Consider the following 20561-nt stretch of genomic DNA (forward strand, 5'->3'; position numbering starts at 1 on the left):
ACTCAGATACAGAAAGTCTACAACTTCAAGATCAGCCTAGACTATACAGTGAGACCCTGCCTCACAAATTAAAAGTACATTAATACATAACCACAACTGAATGAAAATGCAGGATTTTAATTCTGAATAAGATATGAGTTTATTAATATTCATTTGTGATATATCATAGCTATTCAAAATGTCTCTGGGCAGAGAAATTAAGTTAAAGGGATTTGTGGTTTTTATGTTTCTTACATCTGCCTATAAATACACTATTGTTATCTCAATAGAAAAATTGGAAAACAAAGTCTCATATTTATTTTAGAAAAATGTGTTCCAACATATATCAGAGATTACATTCAATCATGCCCCTAATTTGATTTAGCTCAGAAATCCTCAGTCATTTATGTATGCAGTGCTCACAGATCTCACTGTGGTAGCTGATGATGGATTCAGTAGTGGAAATAGCCTGGGTCCTGTGTTAATCCTGAAATTTGGCAGAAAACCCAGGCCCACCATTTTGGTCAAATTTATGCAAGCTTTTAGTAAAAACATAAATACTGACCAAGATGGAATTTTGATCAGGACCATCATCTGGAAATTTTCTAGGTAAGTGGCCTCAAGACATGTTTTGATGGAATTTATATGGGCAAAAGTCACAGGCCACTGTACTTTCCTACGAGGTTTTGTTGCTATTTTCCAAGATCTCCAACCCCCAGAATCCCAGGAAGTCACCTGGTCCTTGGGCAGGTGGGGATTGGAGGTTAACATCTGGTCTAACACCTGTTTTCAGGAACTTTCAGATGAACGATGTGGAAAAAGCTAAATGTTCAAAAATGGTCATTACATGCCCAGTCCTAGGAGTGACAATTAGAACTCACTTAGAAGTCTAATACAAGAAAAGTTAAGTCACTTTAGAAATACCACATGTCCATTAAAACAATTAGGGATATTATTTTACAGACTAGAGGAATGCTTATAACACCAAGGGAGCATTAAATTAAAGGTCATGGATCCATTACTACTATGACAATTAATGACAACGCACTTTATATGAATAAACTTTTATTGAATTTTAGGCAATTAGAAAGAATAAAGAAATGCAAGATAAATGCTTTCTAAACAGCATCTGATAGTATTATCTCTTCTGTGGCATGGTATTTTCACTTTTCTTTAAAAAGTATAGACATTCATTTATTTAAATTTGTACAAAGTCAATAACCATCAAATAAAAAAAAGTAACACTATGGTAAATTCATCTTATCAACATTGAAATGGTCACAGCAGTGAAGTTCTGAGTGTGGCCCTCTTGGAAAAACAGTACAGGCAATCACTGTTGGTTTCCATTCCCTGCAATAACTGAAGCCAGGAGGCCACTCCCTGTGAAGACCATGCCCACAGGCAAGGAAGGCAAGAAGATTGCTGGAAGAGGGACAGAGGGAATGTAAGGGGGAAAAAGGTGCTTTGAAAATTGTGGGCTCAGTACAAACAACTTAAAAAACAAATCTTGGAAAAAATCACCATCACGAGTTGCCCTAAAGTGTGATTAAGGCAAGATAGTCAACGATACAAGTACAGCCACATACACACAGCACAGTCTAGAGCAGAAAGTCTGTAAATGAATCTGGTGAATTGCAAGGCTAGCCAAGCCAAGTAATTAGCCAAAAAAAAAGGGGTGGGAGGTGTCTTTTTACACTGGTATGCAATGCATTTCAGCAAAATTGCACACCCACATTTTCAGATGCTAAGCAAACCCCCAAGAGCACTCTGGAAGGTCTGGAAGACCTCCCATTTGTCTAACCCTTATTATTCTTTTGCAAAAAAAAGAATTCTTTTGAAAGAAAAAAACCAAAACAACTCCTGCCCTTTCTGTAACAACCTACTAACCTCTACTTGTCAAACAAGAGGGAATTATCCTCCTCAGTACAAAAGACATCAGGCCCTGCCCTCATTAAAAGTGACCTGTGTGACAGCAGGGTTGCCTTACACAACAACCTTGCTTCTTTGGGGCCCTGCTTGCAAGGCAAAGGCCCCTCCCACCTGCCTCCTATCTGTTTTCTGGACAGCCTACTTAATCCCCTGAACGGTGAAGGCTTTCTGCCCAGTCACCGAGTACAATCACTGGACAAGGTGTTAAGTTCATGCTTTCCTAGTCCACTGTATTTAAAAAAAAAATAGTTTTCTTTTAAAAAAATATTCTTTTCAGGAAATCATGAACAGTAATTGCCATGGACCTATAAGAGATCCCAGAGTAACACAGACATGAATCTGTCAATATAGCAAAATCCCAGATATGGAAGTTCATGGTTCAGGAAGAGGTAAATAAATAAGTGTGTAGGGTGTTCACAAGACGTTTCCTTATTTTTCCCCATTTCTAGCCAAATTGTGTTCCGTACAAAGTTTCGCCTCTATGATAAAGAGCCAGCCCAGGAGGAATGCATCGATAGTACCATTAAGCCCTCACCATTAAAGGGAGGTGGGAGAGGCAGAACAGGACACAAGCTTGCTCTGTTTGTTTGTCTGTTTGTTTTGTAAAGACACCTATTTTAAAAAATAATTTCATTATTTAAATTCCACCTGGCACTTAAAGTCTGTTGAAAATTATTAAGTTAGGCAAGAATTAAAGAACAGGCCCACCTGGATCATGGTTTGGGTTCTTAAGTGCTATTCTGCTCCTAGAAATCTCCTTGGCTTGGCACATCATTTGAGATACAGCATTTTTTAACTGAATCCCAGGACAACTGTGGTGGGCAAACAATCTTCTTGAGTCTTCATGACGGAATATTCCAGGCCACGTCACACATTGCAGTGGCCAGGCAATAGTACCACCCTCTTGGTGCTTTTTACTAATGTAATCATAACAAAAGTCTATCTTTCCAGCACTCACCCACCCCTGCTCTCCCCCTTGTCGGGAGGCATTCCATTTATTCTCTTCTGGACACGGCATCCTCAAATATCCTACACCAGGGATCCTGCCCGACTCTGGGCAGGCACCATGACTGGTACTGCCCCAATGCGCTCCAGGGTCACTTGGCTGACAGTATAGGAGTGTGTGTGCTGAGGCCAAGGTTTCCTGCTGACTGAACCATTGTTCCTGGGCATGACCTGAGGTGATGACCCCCGGTTGGTTGTCACTACCAGAGTCTTATGTGGGCCAGAGACCAGATGGTTCCCATTTGCATAGATGGATGGGATAACGGCATTGCCAGAGAAAGACTGGCGTAAGTCACTGAAGTGGTTGAAGGACTCTGTGTTTCTATGGGTTTTGGGATTGTTGTTCCAGTATCGACTGTTGTAGGTATTGGAAGAGGTCAACGTGTTATTTTCTGAGGAGGATATCTCTGTGTGAAATGCTTTGGCAGAAGAGCATTTAGGTGGAAGATCATCCTCTCTGAAATGAAACAAAGATAAAATTATATATAACTGAAATACATATGATATACAAATATAGACAAACACACACACACACACACACACACACACACACACACACACACACATCTTTTAACTATAAAGATAACAACCCACAAAGAAATTCACTAAATTATACCCAGGAAAGCAAGTTAAGCACATGAAGAAGTTGAAAAAGTCAATCATGGTGTCTAGACTATATTACTAGCCCAACTTGAAGAACCATGGCGGTGTGTTGATGATGGGCTAGAGGATGGGAACAGGAAGAGCTGGCAGCAGAGAGGAAGACCAGAGAAGGAAGGGGAACCAAATTCAGAAAGGCTGAGTATGCCGAGAAGTCACAAGTCATTAAGGCAGATCCACAAGGATACGATGTAGTCAAGTCTGAGACAGTCTGGACCCTCGAATCCCATGAGCTATTTTTCTTTAAAGATTATCTTGACATTTTTTTCTCTTAAAACATTTGTATTCTCTTATGAGTTGCCTGCTATATTTTTTATGCCTTATAATGTCCACTAAGGGACTAAGATTAAGGGTTGAAAATTGATCTCCATTGAGGGTGAAATATAATTAACTATGACATTGAGAAGCAGGAGTCCTGGCTGGTGTTTAGGACTAGGTAAGGCCATCAGGATGGGGCACAATGACTGGATCCCAGCTGCTTGGGAGAAAAGAAAGATCCGACAGATACATACACACTGTCTCTCTGGGTGTGATGCACTGCCTTGTGATTCAGACAGGAAGCCTCCACCAGTCAATAACCCCTAGAGATAGCTCCTCCGGAAGCATCAACCAAAAGTATTTTTACGTCAAGTCAGATGCCTGGTGTATATTATTATATTGTTGAAATATGATTAATATGCTCCTTCATACCAAGCCACAGTACAGTGCATAAGTCGGAGGAGAAACTGGTATGTTTGTGAGGTAATCCCCTTTACTTCTGCATGTTACCATCTATTATATAGGCCGACATGAAACACAGGTTTTATGGGCTAACTTTTCTGGTGTGACAGTCACCACCTACCCTGCAGATGTGGGGGCCCAGGGGAGCTCTTCATCCTACTCAGGTTCATGAAGGATCTTTGTGAATTAAAAAATGAGAATGACCATGAGGAAAATGGATATACATAGCAAGAAAATGGCATTTGGACATTTCTATGACCTTGATCAAAGGAGTTATAAAACTGGCAAAGAAACCTTGACTCTAAACTAGAAATCCACATGACTCGGCTAGACGAGGCATCTGATCGACTAACCTGATTTCATTAGGAATCTCTTCCTCCTCCTCCTCTTTATTTTTGCTTCTCCAGTAAAAGAACGCCCCTGAAATCAGTGCAATACAAATAATGACAAGGACCACACCGGTACCAACAGCTCCAGCTATTACTCCAACACTTCGGGGCTGGGCTGCAAAAGATATTTAAGGCAGATTCAAGTAAACGAGAAAGAAAGAGCACATGCCATGCAGCAATATTCACACAAATAAGTCTGTTTAAAATGTGCAAAATCATCCCACAGGAAGACAGATCTTGCCTAACCCTTGACATTCCCAGTAGACTTTCGGCAAGCGTTGAATGAGTAAAACACCAAAACCTCCCAAGGCCCCAGAAGAGCAGCAGCTTGAGCAGGGCAGGCAACAGCGCCTACCCAGCCAGCTTTAGTTAGTGCCCCAAGAGAGCCTTAGAGCTCAGGTATTTTATGGCCTCATCCCAGTCACATGACTCCCTTCTACAACCGGAATAAATATAGTCTAGACTTCCCCACCAAAAAGAAGGGCTCTGCACTGCTTGTTTATAACTGAACACCCAGAAAATCTAAGGAATTAGGGGTAGTGGGGGAGACAAGAGTATTATGAGAGCTCTACCATGACTGCAGGTTAATGTCATGTCCACAGCACCATGACATGAAAATTAGTTTGGCTCTGATGGTCCTGAGAAGACACTTTGTCACAAGGATGAGCATATCCAGGAGGCTTAAGTAGTAACATTTTTATAAAACGTTTTCAACAATGAGTAAAAGAATGTGTTTACGGCCGGGAGGTGGTGGCACACGCCTTTAATCCAAGCACTCGGGAGGCAGAGGTAGGCGGATCTCTGTGAGTTCGAGGCCAGCCTGGTCTCCAAAGAGAGTTCCAGGAAAGGCGCAAAGCTACACAGGGAAACCCTGTCTCAAAAAACCAAAAAAAAAAAAAAAAAAAAAAAGAATGTGTTTACTCTTCACATTCTCCAAACCATTATGATGAACCCTGCATTTTTTATGACTTAACAAAGGCCTTAGACATCTGCACCTTGAGTTGGCCTCCTAATTCTATGTACTTACGTGAGATAACCTGGAGATCCAGGAGACAGGTGCTCGTCCCGATGGCGTTAGAAGCCACACACTGGTACAGCCCCGAAGACAGGGCACTGATATTCCGGATGGTGACTGTTCCCTGGACCTGGTCTGTCACAAAGACAATAATCAAGTGACAGCTTGATGGAATGAAGAAGGAGAACAAAGAAATCAGCACAAAGATGCAATCATACACACACTGGAGAGTTGCCAATTTTCTTCCTTTTTTTTTTAATGGGAGAAGAAATTGTTGGTTCACAAATGCTAAAGAAAATCATGACAGCATATTAAAGACAGAACTAGTAAAGACTGTCCTAAATAAGAACAACCTTGTAACTCGAGCTCCAGACTAGTAAATCACAGCCTAATGTTAGTGGTCTTTCCTGACTAGGGAGGTTATGGCTTGTCCTTGACAGTCTGTGATCGGAAGCACCACGTTGTAACCAAAGGGAAATGCAGTGACATGAAGATCAGGTTACAGTGTACACAGTTCATTTTATGCATGACAGAGAAAGAACCAACTCTATGCTCTAATTCTAGGTATCACAAAATGTTGGAAAGGGAGCAGAAGGGAGTCTGGAAAAGAGGAACCTTAGACCACAGTGCCATTTTACAGAATTTCCTACCAGGCATACAGAGCATTCTTGAGCTTAAGTCATATACTGAAGGCACACCATGCCCTTGCAAGAATAGCCTACATTAGCAGCTCCATTGTGCCTCTTAACTCTCTAGGAGAGGCTCAGGGAAGCTTGGTCTTGATGCAGAGCAACAATGGATCCAGAGTAGAAAAAGCCAGAGTAGCCAGTAAGTATTGCTCCCCACATAAAGAGATTTTTGTTCTGTGCTTTATTTTCAAAGCCCCCACACTGGCATATTGAGAAAGGCTCTAACTGGGCAACTCAACAGTACCAACACAGTTTAGTCATTTATTCCTACAAAATTTAAATGACTCACCATAATAGCAAAAATATGCCAAGCATTGGGTACATTTTTATATGTCACTATTTTTCCAATGACCCTTTGAGATATTTTTATTATTAGCCTACTGAACAAATAAAGACACTGAAATTTTAGCTAGCTGGCTAAGAAGAGTGCACAGCTGGTTGCTAGAAACTGCAACTGTATGGATGGCCGTCTATTATCTTTCTCTGGGCCTTACTGCCTCCCTCCCTTTAGCTGGAATCAGAAACATCCAGAAACTTGCAAATTTAATGGCATGTGTGAAAAGCACCAGACACAAAGTCCAAGAATTCCTGAGCCTCTATTGGGAACTGTCCCCACCCTGGCTTGACTTTTATATGGCACTAAGACTTAGTTATCTGCTAGTGACTTTCATCTTTATCTACATCAAAGCCAGAGGGGCTTGGCTTTATCAGTTCTTCCATTCACTTCATAAATACTTATGGAGACCATCTCTCTGGGCTGGGTAATCCAGAGAATAGTGCCAGAACTATCAACAGGACAGACCTTAATGAGGTAAGGAGTCTCAGTAAGTGGGTTAAATGCCAGCCGGGGCTACAGACCTCAGGTTGCTAATGGTGCACAAGGGAGGGCCACCTAATGAGCACCTGGAAATTGAATAGAATCCAGGCGAGGAGGAAACCACAGCCACAGATCCTCATCTATCAATGCTGTCAGGGTTGTCTAAGCCCTCAAACATAATACAGTGGAATGAGTTCATGAATGATGGACTCATCAAACACACTTGAAGTAAGATCAATATCACAGGCCAGACCAAGGAGAGAGACTTGGTATTTGCCCTTTCTGTGGGAGTGAAAAGTTAAGTCCATATTACATGGATATCGTATATGGATTGGATTGTACATAGCTAAGTCAATATACTTAATGGTTACTTGTTTTACACACTATTTCCTTTTCATGTGTGTGTGTGTGTGTGTGTGTGTGAGAGAGAGAGAGAGAGAGAGAGAGAGAGAGACAGAGAGACAGAGACAGAGAGACAGAGAGACAGAGACAGAGAGACAGAGCTTTAAGTAGGCCTGATTTCATCTTCAGAACATGATTAGTTTCTTCTATGTTCCCTGCTTTCCAAAACCAAGAAATCTCAGAGTAGCCATGATATCACGTGTACACCAGTCACAGAAGTCTGTCAAATCAGACTTGTCCAGGGCCAAAGACCATAATCCTCATAAACACACCTGCCTTCCAGCAAGACACTTAACACTACCTCATTACACGGGTGCATCTCTACACAGAACCTAACCATGCAAAGGGCCAGCACCATTGGTAAAACCAACCAACCATCTGCAGAACTCCTCCTTCAAACATCCCCAAGTCTCCAGGCAACAAAGGCACCAACCCGGGGGTGACCCGCCCTACAAATCCCACACACTGCTACTGGTTTTCTTCCATTTTTTCCCTTAAGGTCCCAAACTCTAAAAATTCAATCAGTTCACATCAAGCCACTAATTTTGTTGACATCCCCAGAGACAACTGGGGGAATTTTGAACAGCTCCTCTAAGCAGCACTTGGGCATGTACAAAGCAGTCAGTCAACTCAAAGGGATGCTGCTGTAAAGAGTTACTCTAAAAGGTGAGGCCACCGATGATTTTTTTTTTTTTTCACTGTTGTCTTCAGATGCAGACACCAAGACCATTTGCTATGGCTCAATGAGGCTGACATGCCATGGTACAGCTTACTCAGATGTAATCAGGTGACAGAAGACACACACATACTGATAAGGAAGGATTAAGAAGAAACAAATCAGGAAAGCTGAGCTGGGGCAAACCGTCAGCAAACACCAGACTACAACAGAAAAGAAACATCCCACCCTGGAACCAGTCAGGCCTGTGTTGGGACAGGAGCAATTCGCTGACATGAAGGATGAGGGGGATGTGTCCCTCTGAACTTCCCTCTTCCAAACATAGACATGTGGTTCTGGGGAACTATCATGTGGGAGGGTGAAAAAAAAAAAAAAAAAAAAACCAACCAGCCAAACCCACTGTTTTGGTTTACACAAGCAATTACACACAGGCTGTACACATGGCCTAGCAGGCCTTTCGGAATCTGAGAAACAAACAGACACGATTCTTCCCTAGTCTATCTGCTGTTCTCCGTTCCAGAGCCCACATCTGGCTGGGTCAACAGTGTGTGAGCTGAGGGCATGTGTTTGGGAGCCAGACTGCTTGTGTTCAAGTCTGCTCTGCCTCCTACCAGCGGCGTGGACCTGAGGGCGCTAGCTGCTTAACGATGCGTGTTTTAGCTTCCTCATCCGTAACTGTGAGCCAGGAACTAGAAAAGCCCGTATACCTGGGAGAACCAAATGAGGCACTGCATGTTAACATCACCAGGATGCTGTCTGGTGCTCTATCTACACTGGTATTTCTTGGGATTATATATAATATTTAAAATCCTGAGAAAACTTGGCTAAGAAATACAGAAAAGCCTCTAGTATCTTAAGTTCTCAATATTTGGGATTTTTACAGGAGTAATGCCAAATATCATAATTAGTCTGTATTTTCATGATTTATATATCTTAAAGAATGACCGCAGTAACAGTGAAAATTTTCTTGTATAAAAGTATCGGAAGTTCTGTTTAAAAGATAATGATAAATGCTTTAATATTATTTTAGCCAACATGGTATAGTAAAATGATATGCAAAGACAATCTCACCTTGAAACAAATTTTTGGATGGTAAATATAAAACCAAAGGGAATATTAACACAAAATAAATGCCAAATAAAAATTTATTTAAAAACATGAATATGGGGCTGGAAGTACAGTGCAGCAGTTAAGAATAAAAACTGCTCTTGCAGAGGACCCGAGTTCGGTTCCCAGCAGCTCACAACTGCCTGTAACTCCAGTTCCAGAGGATCCAACTCCATAGTTAGCTTCAACGGGCACCTGCACCCAAGTGCACCTAACCACACACAGACACATAAAATAAAATCTTAATAAAAATCAAAGATGATGTTACAAATAGTTAATATTATATCTACCACTCCTAAAGAGCACATTTAAGTGCTATGTGACATTCTGTATACTACTCAGGAGGCTTGGTCTTTGCTCAGTAGACATATGCATGAATTATCAGCAGACATATGAATGAATTATGTATCACTTTTGTGGTGATGTTGGCTGAGTTAAGATGCTGATGATTTTATCTTCATTCATCTTGAATGTTAACCTTCCCCATTTCTTCTCTGCCCCATCACCTGCTTCAGGCCTTCTTCATCCATCAAAGCCTCCCATTTATGACCTGGCTGCTCACTTTCACCCTGATTTCTAACACTTCTAAAATGTACTTTTTTGCTATCTTTTTTTGGTTACAATGTCAGCGGATATTCAGAGTGTCAGAGAGAACATCCAGACTCCTCAAATGTTTCATAAAGCTTATCATAATCTGTGTGTGGTGCTTCAAATAATAACTTCTAGTGTTTTATATCTTTTAAGAAGTTGTAATATTGAACATTACATGGTTCTTGTTTCTCTTTTACCAGATTGTCTCCAGTAAGAATGGCACGTCACCAAGCAAGGGGGGGGGGGAGCACCCACTTACTCAAAGTTTAAGTTCATGAAAACTTTTCTTCCGCCATGAGAGTCACAGACTCAGACTCGGTAAGAAAAGAGTTGTGCGTCTTTTATTGAAAATACATTTTTCACATACTATTATTGAATAGGTTTGGAGAGAGTAGACAACCTTGTTCCTGATTTTAATGGAATTGCTTTGGGTTTCTTTCCATTAACTTGATGTTGGCTATGAGCTTTTTGTAAACAGACTTTATTATGTTGAGGTATGCCCCTTGTATCCCTAATGTCCACAGGACTTTTATTATGAAGGAGTGTTGGATTTTCTCAAAGGCCTTTTCTAAATCTAATGAGATGATCGTGCATTTTTTTTGTCTTTCAGCTTATTTATATGGTGGATTACATTTATCAATTTACATATGCTGAACCATTCCTGCATCTCTGGGATAAAACGTACTTGACCATGGTGGGTGATTTTTTTTTATGTGTTCTTAGATTCAGTTTCCAAGAATGAGAATTTTTAGATCTATGTTAATATGGGATTTGGTCTATATTGTCTAAACAGTTTCCTCCAAGACTGAACAGATTCCTATATGGAAACTCTTTAAATGGAAAGGTAAACAACTCAGGAAGTCCCTGAAACTCATCAGTTTCACTAGAAACAGTTTCATCAGAGTAAACACAATAAAAGTTGAGAGTCCCATTTATAGGGAAGGAAACTGAGTTTCCAAAAATACTCTCAGAGGAGGAAAGCTACAAAGAAGTCTCTGAGTCCAAATGGCTGGAAGATGCAGGGACCAGCTGTGATGCCTATAAGGGTTTAGACCACCTAAGGTACCTGGAAAGGGTACTCTACCCTGTTGAGCTGCCTGTAGACTATGCAGCATGCTCCAGGTTCCCAGCTTTGTGAGCTGTCACCCACGCTGGGGTAGACCTTGAAGATGCTGCTGCCTTTGAGTCATTTCTGTTCCTGTAAGTAACCCCTGGCCCATATATTCCCTGTAAGTAACCCTAATCAAACTCATTGGCTCATCAAGTTGGACTTCAGCAGCATTCTTTGTTCTGAGTGGGATCCCTATCTGGGGTGAGTAGATGTGTATTCTGTCTCCCTAAGAAAAGTTTTTTCACGCAAAAGTACATAATTCTCTTTGTTGGGTTTTTATGTGGATTGGGTATCAGGGTTAACTGTGGCCTTGTAAAACGAACTGGGCAATGATCTGTTTCTATTTTATGGAATAATTCGAGGAGTATTGGTATTAACTCTTCTTTGAACACCTGGCAGAATTCTACACTAAAACCACCTGGTCCTGTGCCCTTTTGGTTGAGAGACTTTTATGACTGCTTCTATTTCATTAGGGGTTATAGATCCATTTAAATTGCTCCTATGATTATGATTTAACCTGTTAGTGGTTATTGAGAAAATTATCCCCCTCCTTTAGATTTTCCAAATTAGTTCAATTTGGTGGACTACAGGTTATGATTCTCTAGATTTCCTCTGTGTGTATGGTGTGTACTACTGACGACCCCATTTTCATTTCTGACTTTGTTAATTTGGGTTTCTCCCTTGTAAGAAAGGACCGCTAGGCTACAGTGATTTCTAAGATTTTCCCCTGTTCTAGCTGTGTGATTTCTAACAAAGCTCTGCATAGAGGTCTCAAGCAAGCTGAAGAGACCATTATATTCCTCCCCTATGTTCAATTATGAAAAAACGGGACCAATCAAGTTGTTCTCAGAAATATATGAAAAGATGTACAATTTAGCTTTGGAAACTGTGAACTGTTGATAAATAAAATTATAATGTTTCATTTTCCAAAGGAAAGAATGTCAGAAATTGTCATTATTTGCTCTAATTGTTTTTTAAAAAAAGATATTTTTAGGTTCTCCAAATTTTGGTTTTGTGAGGTTTTTTTTCTCCCTCTGTGAGTCAGAACAGAGGGATGCAGTTCTAATTATATCCCAGTTATATCCCACAACTTTTCTTGCTGAGTTCAAATTTTCCCAAGCCACTGAGAGGAACCACCATGTTTATCCAAGCCCTTGACTACCAAGGGCTGAATAGAGAACAGGTGTCACTCCTGGAACCAGTCACCCTGTGCAGCATGAGCTACATCCTTCTTGGTGTGTCAATGAGCTGTTCAAGTGGTTCTGGCTGTGTATTAGACATGTTTATTTAAAGCATCAATGCTCGATTCAACCCCAGACCAGTTGAGTCAGAATATTTGGAGAAGGTATTGGGAATTGACATGTAGTAAAGGCTTACAGGTGATTTTTATGCACAGTAAGATATACACTTGTGTTAGAATATGTACTACAAATTACAGTGTCTGGCAAATTATTTTTTTTTTCAAAATATTTACATTGGATTAAAAAGTCTGCCTGGAGTGTTCACTTTGTGGCACATCATTCAGAATAGCTATGAATGTTGCCCAACACAAAATCACAAAATTACTTAAAACATTATGAGATTTTTTTTTCCTGTGTGAACTTTGGCAACATCATGTCACAGGCAGAACAAATATAAAGATACATTTTTATGAAGACTTCTTATGACTTAACAGAAATTACAAAACTATCTCCCAAAATATATTAGGCCAAAACTAAAGTCACAATCAAAGCAGTTCAAGAATACAGTAATGGAGATTAAAATCTACAATGTAATCCCAATAAAAATTGTGTGAAATGAATGTTTATGATATGGAAAATGGCCATCATATTATTTCATTAAAAGTAGCAGGTTAGAAAACAATATTGACATGAAACCAAAAGAACAAATACATTAACATATAGATACAAGATTGGTGGCAGTTAAGCACAATGCAGTGTTAGTGGTAACTACCTTCTCGCCCATATGATTCTGTTCTAAGGCTCCTCTGCTTTCAGTTTCTCATGCCATGTGCTAGGTGCATCTCTAATAATAGGGTGTTTGTCGATTCAGTTTGATTTCTAATCTGTAACCTAAGAGCCTCTATCCTTTGATTATCTGAATTAATTCTATCGGTCATTACTGTATGTTTAAATCTACTTGATTTTGTTCTAGTTCCCAGGCCTTCTAGCTACTGACTCCAGCTCCACCCATACCTTCTACAGTGATTTAATGGGGTATGTCTGGCTGTTATAGATAGGATGTCATTCATGTATTCCAGGCTGGCCTAGAACTTGTTATATAGCCCAGGATGACCTTGACCTTCTGATCCTCTGTCTTTACTTCCTAAGTGCTAGGATTACAGGCCTGTGCCACTATACCTGGTTTTATGTAGTGCTGGGGAATGGAACCCATGATAGGTAAGCACTCTGAGCTACATGCCAAGCCCCCAAGTGTCCTCCAGCATCTTTCATTTACTCCTCTACCTTATAAGCTCTAGTTTTTTTTCTTAGTGGTTTGTCTTAAAATTCTTAATGATATTCAGGTGAGGTAGTGGCTCAATTCTGTAATAGCATCACTTGGGAGACTAAAATAATGAGTTCAGGACTAGCTTGTAATACATAGTAACACCCTGTCTCAAACCCTCCCACTTCCTCCCCCACTCCCTGCAAAATAAAAACAAAAATCTTAATCACTGATTTGTGGGGCTCTACTATGGAACTATAAAAAGAGTCTGTTATCAACAACCGTTTGCTTATGACTCAGGCATCAGTCAACGTTGCTATAGTATTGTATCATTTCTTCAATGTGCATTAGTGAGCATTCTGCTGTAAGACAACACACCACTGTCTTCACTTACATCTCTCATTCCATTCTGTGGATTGTGTATTTACATTAAATCACCCCAGATTTACCAGAGGGAGCTCCTTCAAGCCCTATGTATAAAAAAGACACTACTTATTCCAAAATAATGTTCTGTGATTGGCCAGACTCATAGGATGCCCTCCCCTTGTACCAAATATTATCTCCTCAGAAAATACATTAGGAGTTCAAATTTTAAAATATTGTACATATAAGCAGTAAGGTAAATCTTCTAGTTAAAAAAAAAGTTATTTAAGTTGTTTTAGGGATGTATGTCAAGATCTACTTTTTTAATATAGGTATCAAGAAATGAAACTGAAGTAAAACCATGGCACATTTAATGAGAACAAATACAGTTATCTGAAGTACTTCTGATAATTTATCCAAAGACTGAATTACAAAAGACCACCATTTTCATCATTGGCATTCAAGTTCATTCACCTTTATCCCTGAAATACCAAAGAATTTTCAAGTTGCAAATGTAGACTCTTCTAAAACAGGGAGATACAGGAAGCCCTTGCTACATGTATCTGTCAGCCCACATAGACAGGACTGTCAGATGTTTGCCCCAGTTTCACCCTTCATCCAGCGTTCCACAGGGATGGCACAGATGGAAAGCACAGAACCACAATGATTTTCAGAGGTTCTAGATGACACTGTCAACAAACCCTTCATCTTACAAAAAGGTAACACAGGCCTGGAGAAGTAAACTATTGTAGACAGAGTTACTGGAAAAGCTGGACTTCAAACAGTTTTCAGCATTTCAACAGGAGCTATTTTAAGCATGCCACTTACAATAGTGAGATTAACAAGTCAGTCCACAAAAAAGCTATTTATCCCACAGTGTAGCTGAAACATTTAGCGATGAACAGGCGTGGGGGGATGGGGGAAGAGGGGGTACTGCAGCAGTCACTACAAAAGTGGCCTAAAAGCCATTAAGCTGAAAATAAGGTTTTAAAACTAATGAATTGGGGGCTACATGAATTAAAAGGAGAGTCCATCAGTGTCCCTCTGGATTCCATAGGGAGTTTACTTATGGGCTCTTTAGAGGGATGGAGCCCTGGTTCTTAACCACATCTAATGTCACCCAGCAGCCCAGGGCTTTCCTTCCTTGTGACAGGCACAGATCATCAGGACAATTCAAACTAAGGCACAGCTAATGCTATCTGGGGCCATTTTATTAAGGGCTAGCTCTCAATAAAGAGTTGGCAATCCACCCCAAAAATGAGATGAGGAAAATAGTCCATATTAAAGATAACCCAGCACTCAAGGACGCTGAATTGGATTTTCTTGAAACACGAGGCTTTACACAAGCCTATAACTTCATCTCATCTCATTTCATAACATGTGAGGTTTTCAAAGATATATTCTTTACAATCAAATCCAGATGAATGGATTTGCAAATCCAGAACCACCCATGGCATGCATGGCTCCTCACCTTTACCTATCTGGTATGAGCTTAGGTCATGGGTCCCTTTCCTGTTCTTTTTCATCTTCTTCCTCTACGTAGACTTGAGGCTGAAACAGGAGAATTAATCCTCTTGTGTCTATGCAGATCTCTCTCGAACTAAAATGGGCACCTGTACCTCAAGCAAAAAGTGGGTTCTCAGAGGTGTCAAGAACTGCCCTAGCATTAACTCAAAGATGCTACTGGTGTGCTAATTTAAATCTTCACTGAGGAAATAAAATTTTCATGCTAGCAGATACATTTCTTGAAAGTCATATAGGGAAGAGAAAGGAAACGTCATATTCACCTTAAACTTGAAAGCACAATATTCTCTGTGGTTACAAACTATTAAAGTTCATGACTTTCCTCAAGTGCTTATCAAACAGGTTTCACAGCACTGTACGTACCCTGAGTGGCTGTTGGAGGTAGCTTGAGCGTATTATCTAACTTCTCCCAAAGATAAGTGGGCCGAGGGATGCCTTCCTCTGAACTACACAGAAGGATGACGTCACTGCCGATGTCCTGGGATCCTTGGATTTGGCAGTGTGGAGCAGAAGGGGGAACTGTCACGGGAAGAATAAGTAACACGAATTCACTTTTACTGAGAGCCAATGAAACAGGAATATCCACCACTGGGGAACCACAGGCAACAACGATGGCTCACTTGGGGAGACACCAGGGGACGATCAAGCATCCACTCCCAGGGCATGGTGATGGACACAAGGCTTGCAAGTGCCATAGGCAGGGAGCAAATCTACAAAAGGAGCCATGGCTTTTTGGTTACATTTTAAGGTATCTTAGAGTCTTGGTTTGGATGTTCCCTCTAAAGAAGGATTCTTAAGAGCCTTCAGGTCAACATGCTCACTGCCTTTAATGGCATTGCTGAAAAGACACATTCAAACCAATTTCAGGAGCAGATTGACCCCGCCAGCCCGATGGCAGTCCTCTAACAGAGCCCACTTTAGTCAGGTCGTCTCTTATTTTACAAAGACTAGATGGCCCCGCTCTGTAGCAAATTCAGCTTTACGATGCTTCAGCTTACAGTGAGGCTCAAGTTAGAGAAAGCTAACAACGAGGTAGGGAACATTTCAAAATCCAAAACATTTTCTATCCCTTCAAGGCTGACAAGGATGTAAGTAACAAGAACACTAAAGTCACCAGAGCAACACCAAAGAAAGGAAGCGTAGGTTCACACCGGCACAAAAGCATGAGCACATAAACGAACCCCACGGCATGGAGCTCCAGCTTGGTGGGGCAGGTACCACTGGAGTTTATGTACATGTGATGACGGTCTTAATCCTAACGCCTTCTCAATAAATGATTTCACCCCTTCCGAAATACACAAAAGTGCAAAATGAGTTAGAGACATACAGAGCAATCAGAAAGTGAGTGAGTGGAAGAAGAGACTCCCTCTTCCAGAGGGTATAGGAGTGTAAGTAACCAGAGGGTTTGGGGGTGTAAGTAACCAGAGGGTATGGGGGTGTAAGTAACCAGAGGGTATGGGGTATAAGTAATCAGAGGGTATGGGGTGTAAGCAACCAGAGGGTATGGGGTATAAGTAACCAGAGGGTTTGGGGGTGTAAGTAACCAGAGAGTATGGGGTGTAAGTAACCAGAGGGTATGGGGGTGTAAGTAATCAGAGGGTATGGGGGTGTTATTAATCAGAGGGTATGGGGGTGTAAGTAACCAGAAAGTATGGGGGTGTAAGTAATCAGAGGGTATGGGGGTGTAAGCAACCAGAGGGCATGGGGTATAAGTAACCAGAGGGTATGGGGGTGTAAGTAACCAGAGGGTATGGGGGTGTAAGTAACCAGAGGGTATGGGGTATAAGTAATCAGAGGGTATGGGGTATAAGTAACCAGAGGGTATGGGATGTAAGTAACCAGAGGGTATGGGGTATAAGTAACCAGAGGGTATGGGGGTGTAAGTAACCAGAGGGTACAGGGGTATAAGTAACCAGAGGGTATGGGATGTAAGTAACCAAAGGGTATGGGGGTTTAAGTAACCAGAGGGTATGGGGGTGTAAGTAATCAGAGGGTATGGGGGTGTAAGTAACCAGAGGGTATGAGGGTGTAAGTAACCAGAGGGTATGGGGTGTAAGTAACCAGAGGGTATGGGGTGTAAGTAACCAGAGGGCACGGGGGTGTAAGTAACCAGAGGGCATGGGGGTGTAAGTAACCAGAGGGCATGGGGGTGTAAGTAATCAGAGGGTACAGGGGTGTAAGTAATCAGAGGGCATGGGGGTCTGGGAGGGCAGCTCACTGGCAGAATGCTTGCCTAGCACACATAAGGTCCAGAACTACACAAAAGAGGGTGAGGGGTATGGGTCTGCTGTGCTGGGCTAAGGCAGCCTCCTGGACTTGGTCCATTCAACATTACCACTATGGTACTATGAAGAAAAACCTAAAGTAATTATTTTGAGATGACATTCACTATAAAGTAAAGGATTTTGTTCTACCTTAAAAAAATGTTTTTAAGCTTGGATAGTATAGGAAATCTGTTGCTCAGTTATCATGTAAACTTCAGAATAGCAACTATTTCCTTTAGTACTCCATATTGTACTCAGAGTACTTAGAACTATATATAGCTTTAATATAATGAATGTTATCTTCGAAGATACACCTCCAGTCTGGTCCTTAGCTTTCAGAATTACTTGAATACTGGGAGAACAGGGCACCAAGGATTAAAGCACATTCTCCCTATTGAGGAAAAACATCAGTATCCTCAAATAACTCAGCAGTGGGAGAGGAGGAAAGGGGTGAGGAGAGGGCTAGACAGGACATGGAGATAGATGCTGGGACCTGAACAGAAGGAGGAAGGGCCTTCTCTGAGTACTTCTTCTGTCCAAATGAGGAATTCACCCCCTCTACCACAAGATCTACTTGGACCACTTCTACAAGCAATCCACCTGAGAGACAGGGAACTGAGACATCTAACAGCTGCAGGGAATAGAATTTGGTGCTGAAGAGTCAAGCCACATTCTATGATATAAAGAATGCTGCTTGAATGAGCAGATCCGAATTTTAATCTAAACATTGCTCATTTCCTGCCTTAAAGGACAAGGCCTATATCAGTTTGGTCTCGTTTTTAAGGTGATAATCTAATGTATGATAGAAACAAGGATGTCTTTAAGAGCATAAGGAAGTAGAGTTAAAATTATATCAGGTCCACAAGTGCAAGTTGAGAGCTATGGTGACCCGACTTCCTGTCACAGATGTAGTCAGTGAAAACATTATCCTCACACATGCTGACACCTCTACTTTTTACTCACAACAAATTATTCATGACTGAGTTTTACCACAACAGAAGGCTGCTGTCCTACAGGACCTTAAAGATAGTTTTTATGTCACCCTTCATCCACTGCCAAGAAATAGCATTAGGTAAATTTAAAGACCATCTGGAGATTTAAGAATGGGAATCATAGAGAAGTCGAGGGGCATTGTGGGTAAGAAGGCAGGCAGGGAAGGAACTAAGACCACAGGGAGGAAGCAGAGAAATAAACATGAAGGACATAAGTAAATATGCTTTAGAGCAGATTTGTAACTGAAGCCTGAGGTAGTGGGACTTGTCTGTCACTCACCTAACACTGTGAGGCCAGCAACCCCAATGTTCCTGCCCCCTCTGTCTGGAAGATTGTTCACCAAGCACTGGTAGGTGCCCGTATCTGACAGCTGAGTGTTATTGATGAAGATGGAGACATTGGTAGCAGGCATGGTGCCTGTAAATCCTACCCTCCCCTGGAACCTGGGGGCACCGTCAAACATCTGTCCACCCTGATAGAGAATGACCTGCGAAAGGAAGCAATATGTAAGTAAACTGGCCATGGTAGGCCCTTCTTGGCACATAACCTAGTAGATAGAACCAAATGTACCTGCAACAGAAAGTGGAAATTTTAATTTCTCAGGGTTGTCAACAGCTTTTGGTGACTGCCCCATCCATGAGCATCTTAGGACTCTATAAACTCTCACAGCATAATTAGAATAACTTTTCCCTTCCTTAATTTATCAGAACATAGAAAATATCTTGAATGCAACCAGACTCTCAACACGTAAATATTTCTACCAGTGAAAAGGTTAATGGTGAGATGAAATCCTAAAGGTATTTGCATTGCTGTTCTCATACTAATTAGGCCACAGAATGGCAGATCACTCACAGGCTGAATATCCACATCATAAAAGGAAGGGAACATTGCAAGCCCATGACTACTGTGCTTGCCAACTTATCAGAGCTAACAATTATCAGAGCTAACTATTCTCGGGAGAAACACAGCCTATAATATAGAAGAAAGCCCCCGGGGTTGAAAATGGAGAGGGGCCTATCAGGATCTTCGTGTGCATGTGTGGGAAACCTTAGTTCTTCTTTTAAACACTTTCAAACCATCATTGATGCTTAAAATGGTGTGATTTAACGTGATCCCAAAAGCTTACTCTCCTGCCAAAGTTTCATGGTTTGGAGATATACTGTATCCATGTATGCAATTTTCAACTAATAAATTAAAAAATAATAAATTTAAAAGAAGTTTCTATAGAATTTTGTGCCAGAAAATTTACTTCACTAAATACACTAAGTAGTAAGATAAAATCAGAAGAGCTTCAGAAAATGAATGTCATCTTTGTAAATAAAGCTGTGGTGGTTACCACAATTAATTAATTTTATAGTGGGTATCTGAGATTAATTTATTTCCTGAGATTAATTAATTTATTAACTTATTTCCTTATCAGATCATGAACTAAGTGCAATGGGGAGGGCACACTGACCACGTGATACAGATTTCTGGAGGAGCTTCCATTTTTACATGTGTCCTTCTATGTGGCACACTCTCACTCTCATTTGTATGAGAGTCTGAGTTGGCTGGCAAGCCTACTGTGTTAGGATGCATGTTGAGTGGTAAACCTACTGTGTTAGGATGCATGTTGACTGGTAAACCTACTGTGTTAGGATGCATGTTGGCTGGTAAGTCCACTGCATTAGGATGCTTGTTGACTGATAAACCTACAGCATTAGGATGCATATTGACTGGTAAGCCTACTGTGTTAGAATACATGTTGACTGGTAAACCTACTATGTTAGGGTGCATGTTGACTGGTAAACCTACTGTGTTAAGATGCATGTTGGCTGGTAAACCTGCTCTGTTAGGATGCATGTTGGCTGGTAAACCTGTTCTGTTAGGATGCATGTTGGCT

At 41.1% G+C, this 20561-nt stretch overlaps 1 protein-coding gene across 2 annotated transcripts in view; it reads right to left on the reverse strand.

The window, feature by feature from the left end:
- Nucleotides 1-1027: 1027 nt before the first annotated feature.
- The window catches only part of Igsf11 (immunoglobulin superfamily member 11), a 123117-nt gene continuing 103583 nt past the window's right edge, over nucleotides 1028-20561 (reverse strand). For both annotated transcript variants that reach the window (XM_028881602.2, XM_037209754.1), the window contains 5 exons: nucleotides 18959-19166; nucleotides 15786-15941; nucleotides 5710-5832; nucleotides 4647-4797; nucleotides 1028-3370 (listed from right to left, as the gene is read on the reverse strand). In XM_028881602.2, the coding sequence (XP_028737435.1) occupies nucleotides 2938-3370; nucleotides 4647-4797; nucleotides 5710-5832; nucleotides 15786-15941; nucleotides 18959-19166 (1071 nt within the window). In that variant the 3' untranslated portion in view covers nucleotides 1028-2937. The remainder of the gene's footprint in view (nucleotides 3371-4646; nucleotides 4798-5709; nucleotides 5833-15785; nucleotides 15942-18958; nucleotides 19167-20561) is intronic.

The sequence above is a fragment of the Peromyscus leucopus genome, chromosome 12 (assembly GCF_004664715.2).
Source record: "Peromyscus leucopus breed LL Stock chromosome 12, UCI_PerLeu_2.1, whole genome shotgun sequence".
In the NCBI taxonomy this organism is placed as follows: domain Eukaryota; kingdom Metazoa; phylum Chordata; class Mammalia; order Rodentia; family Cricetidae; genus Peromyscus; species Peromyscus leucopus.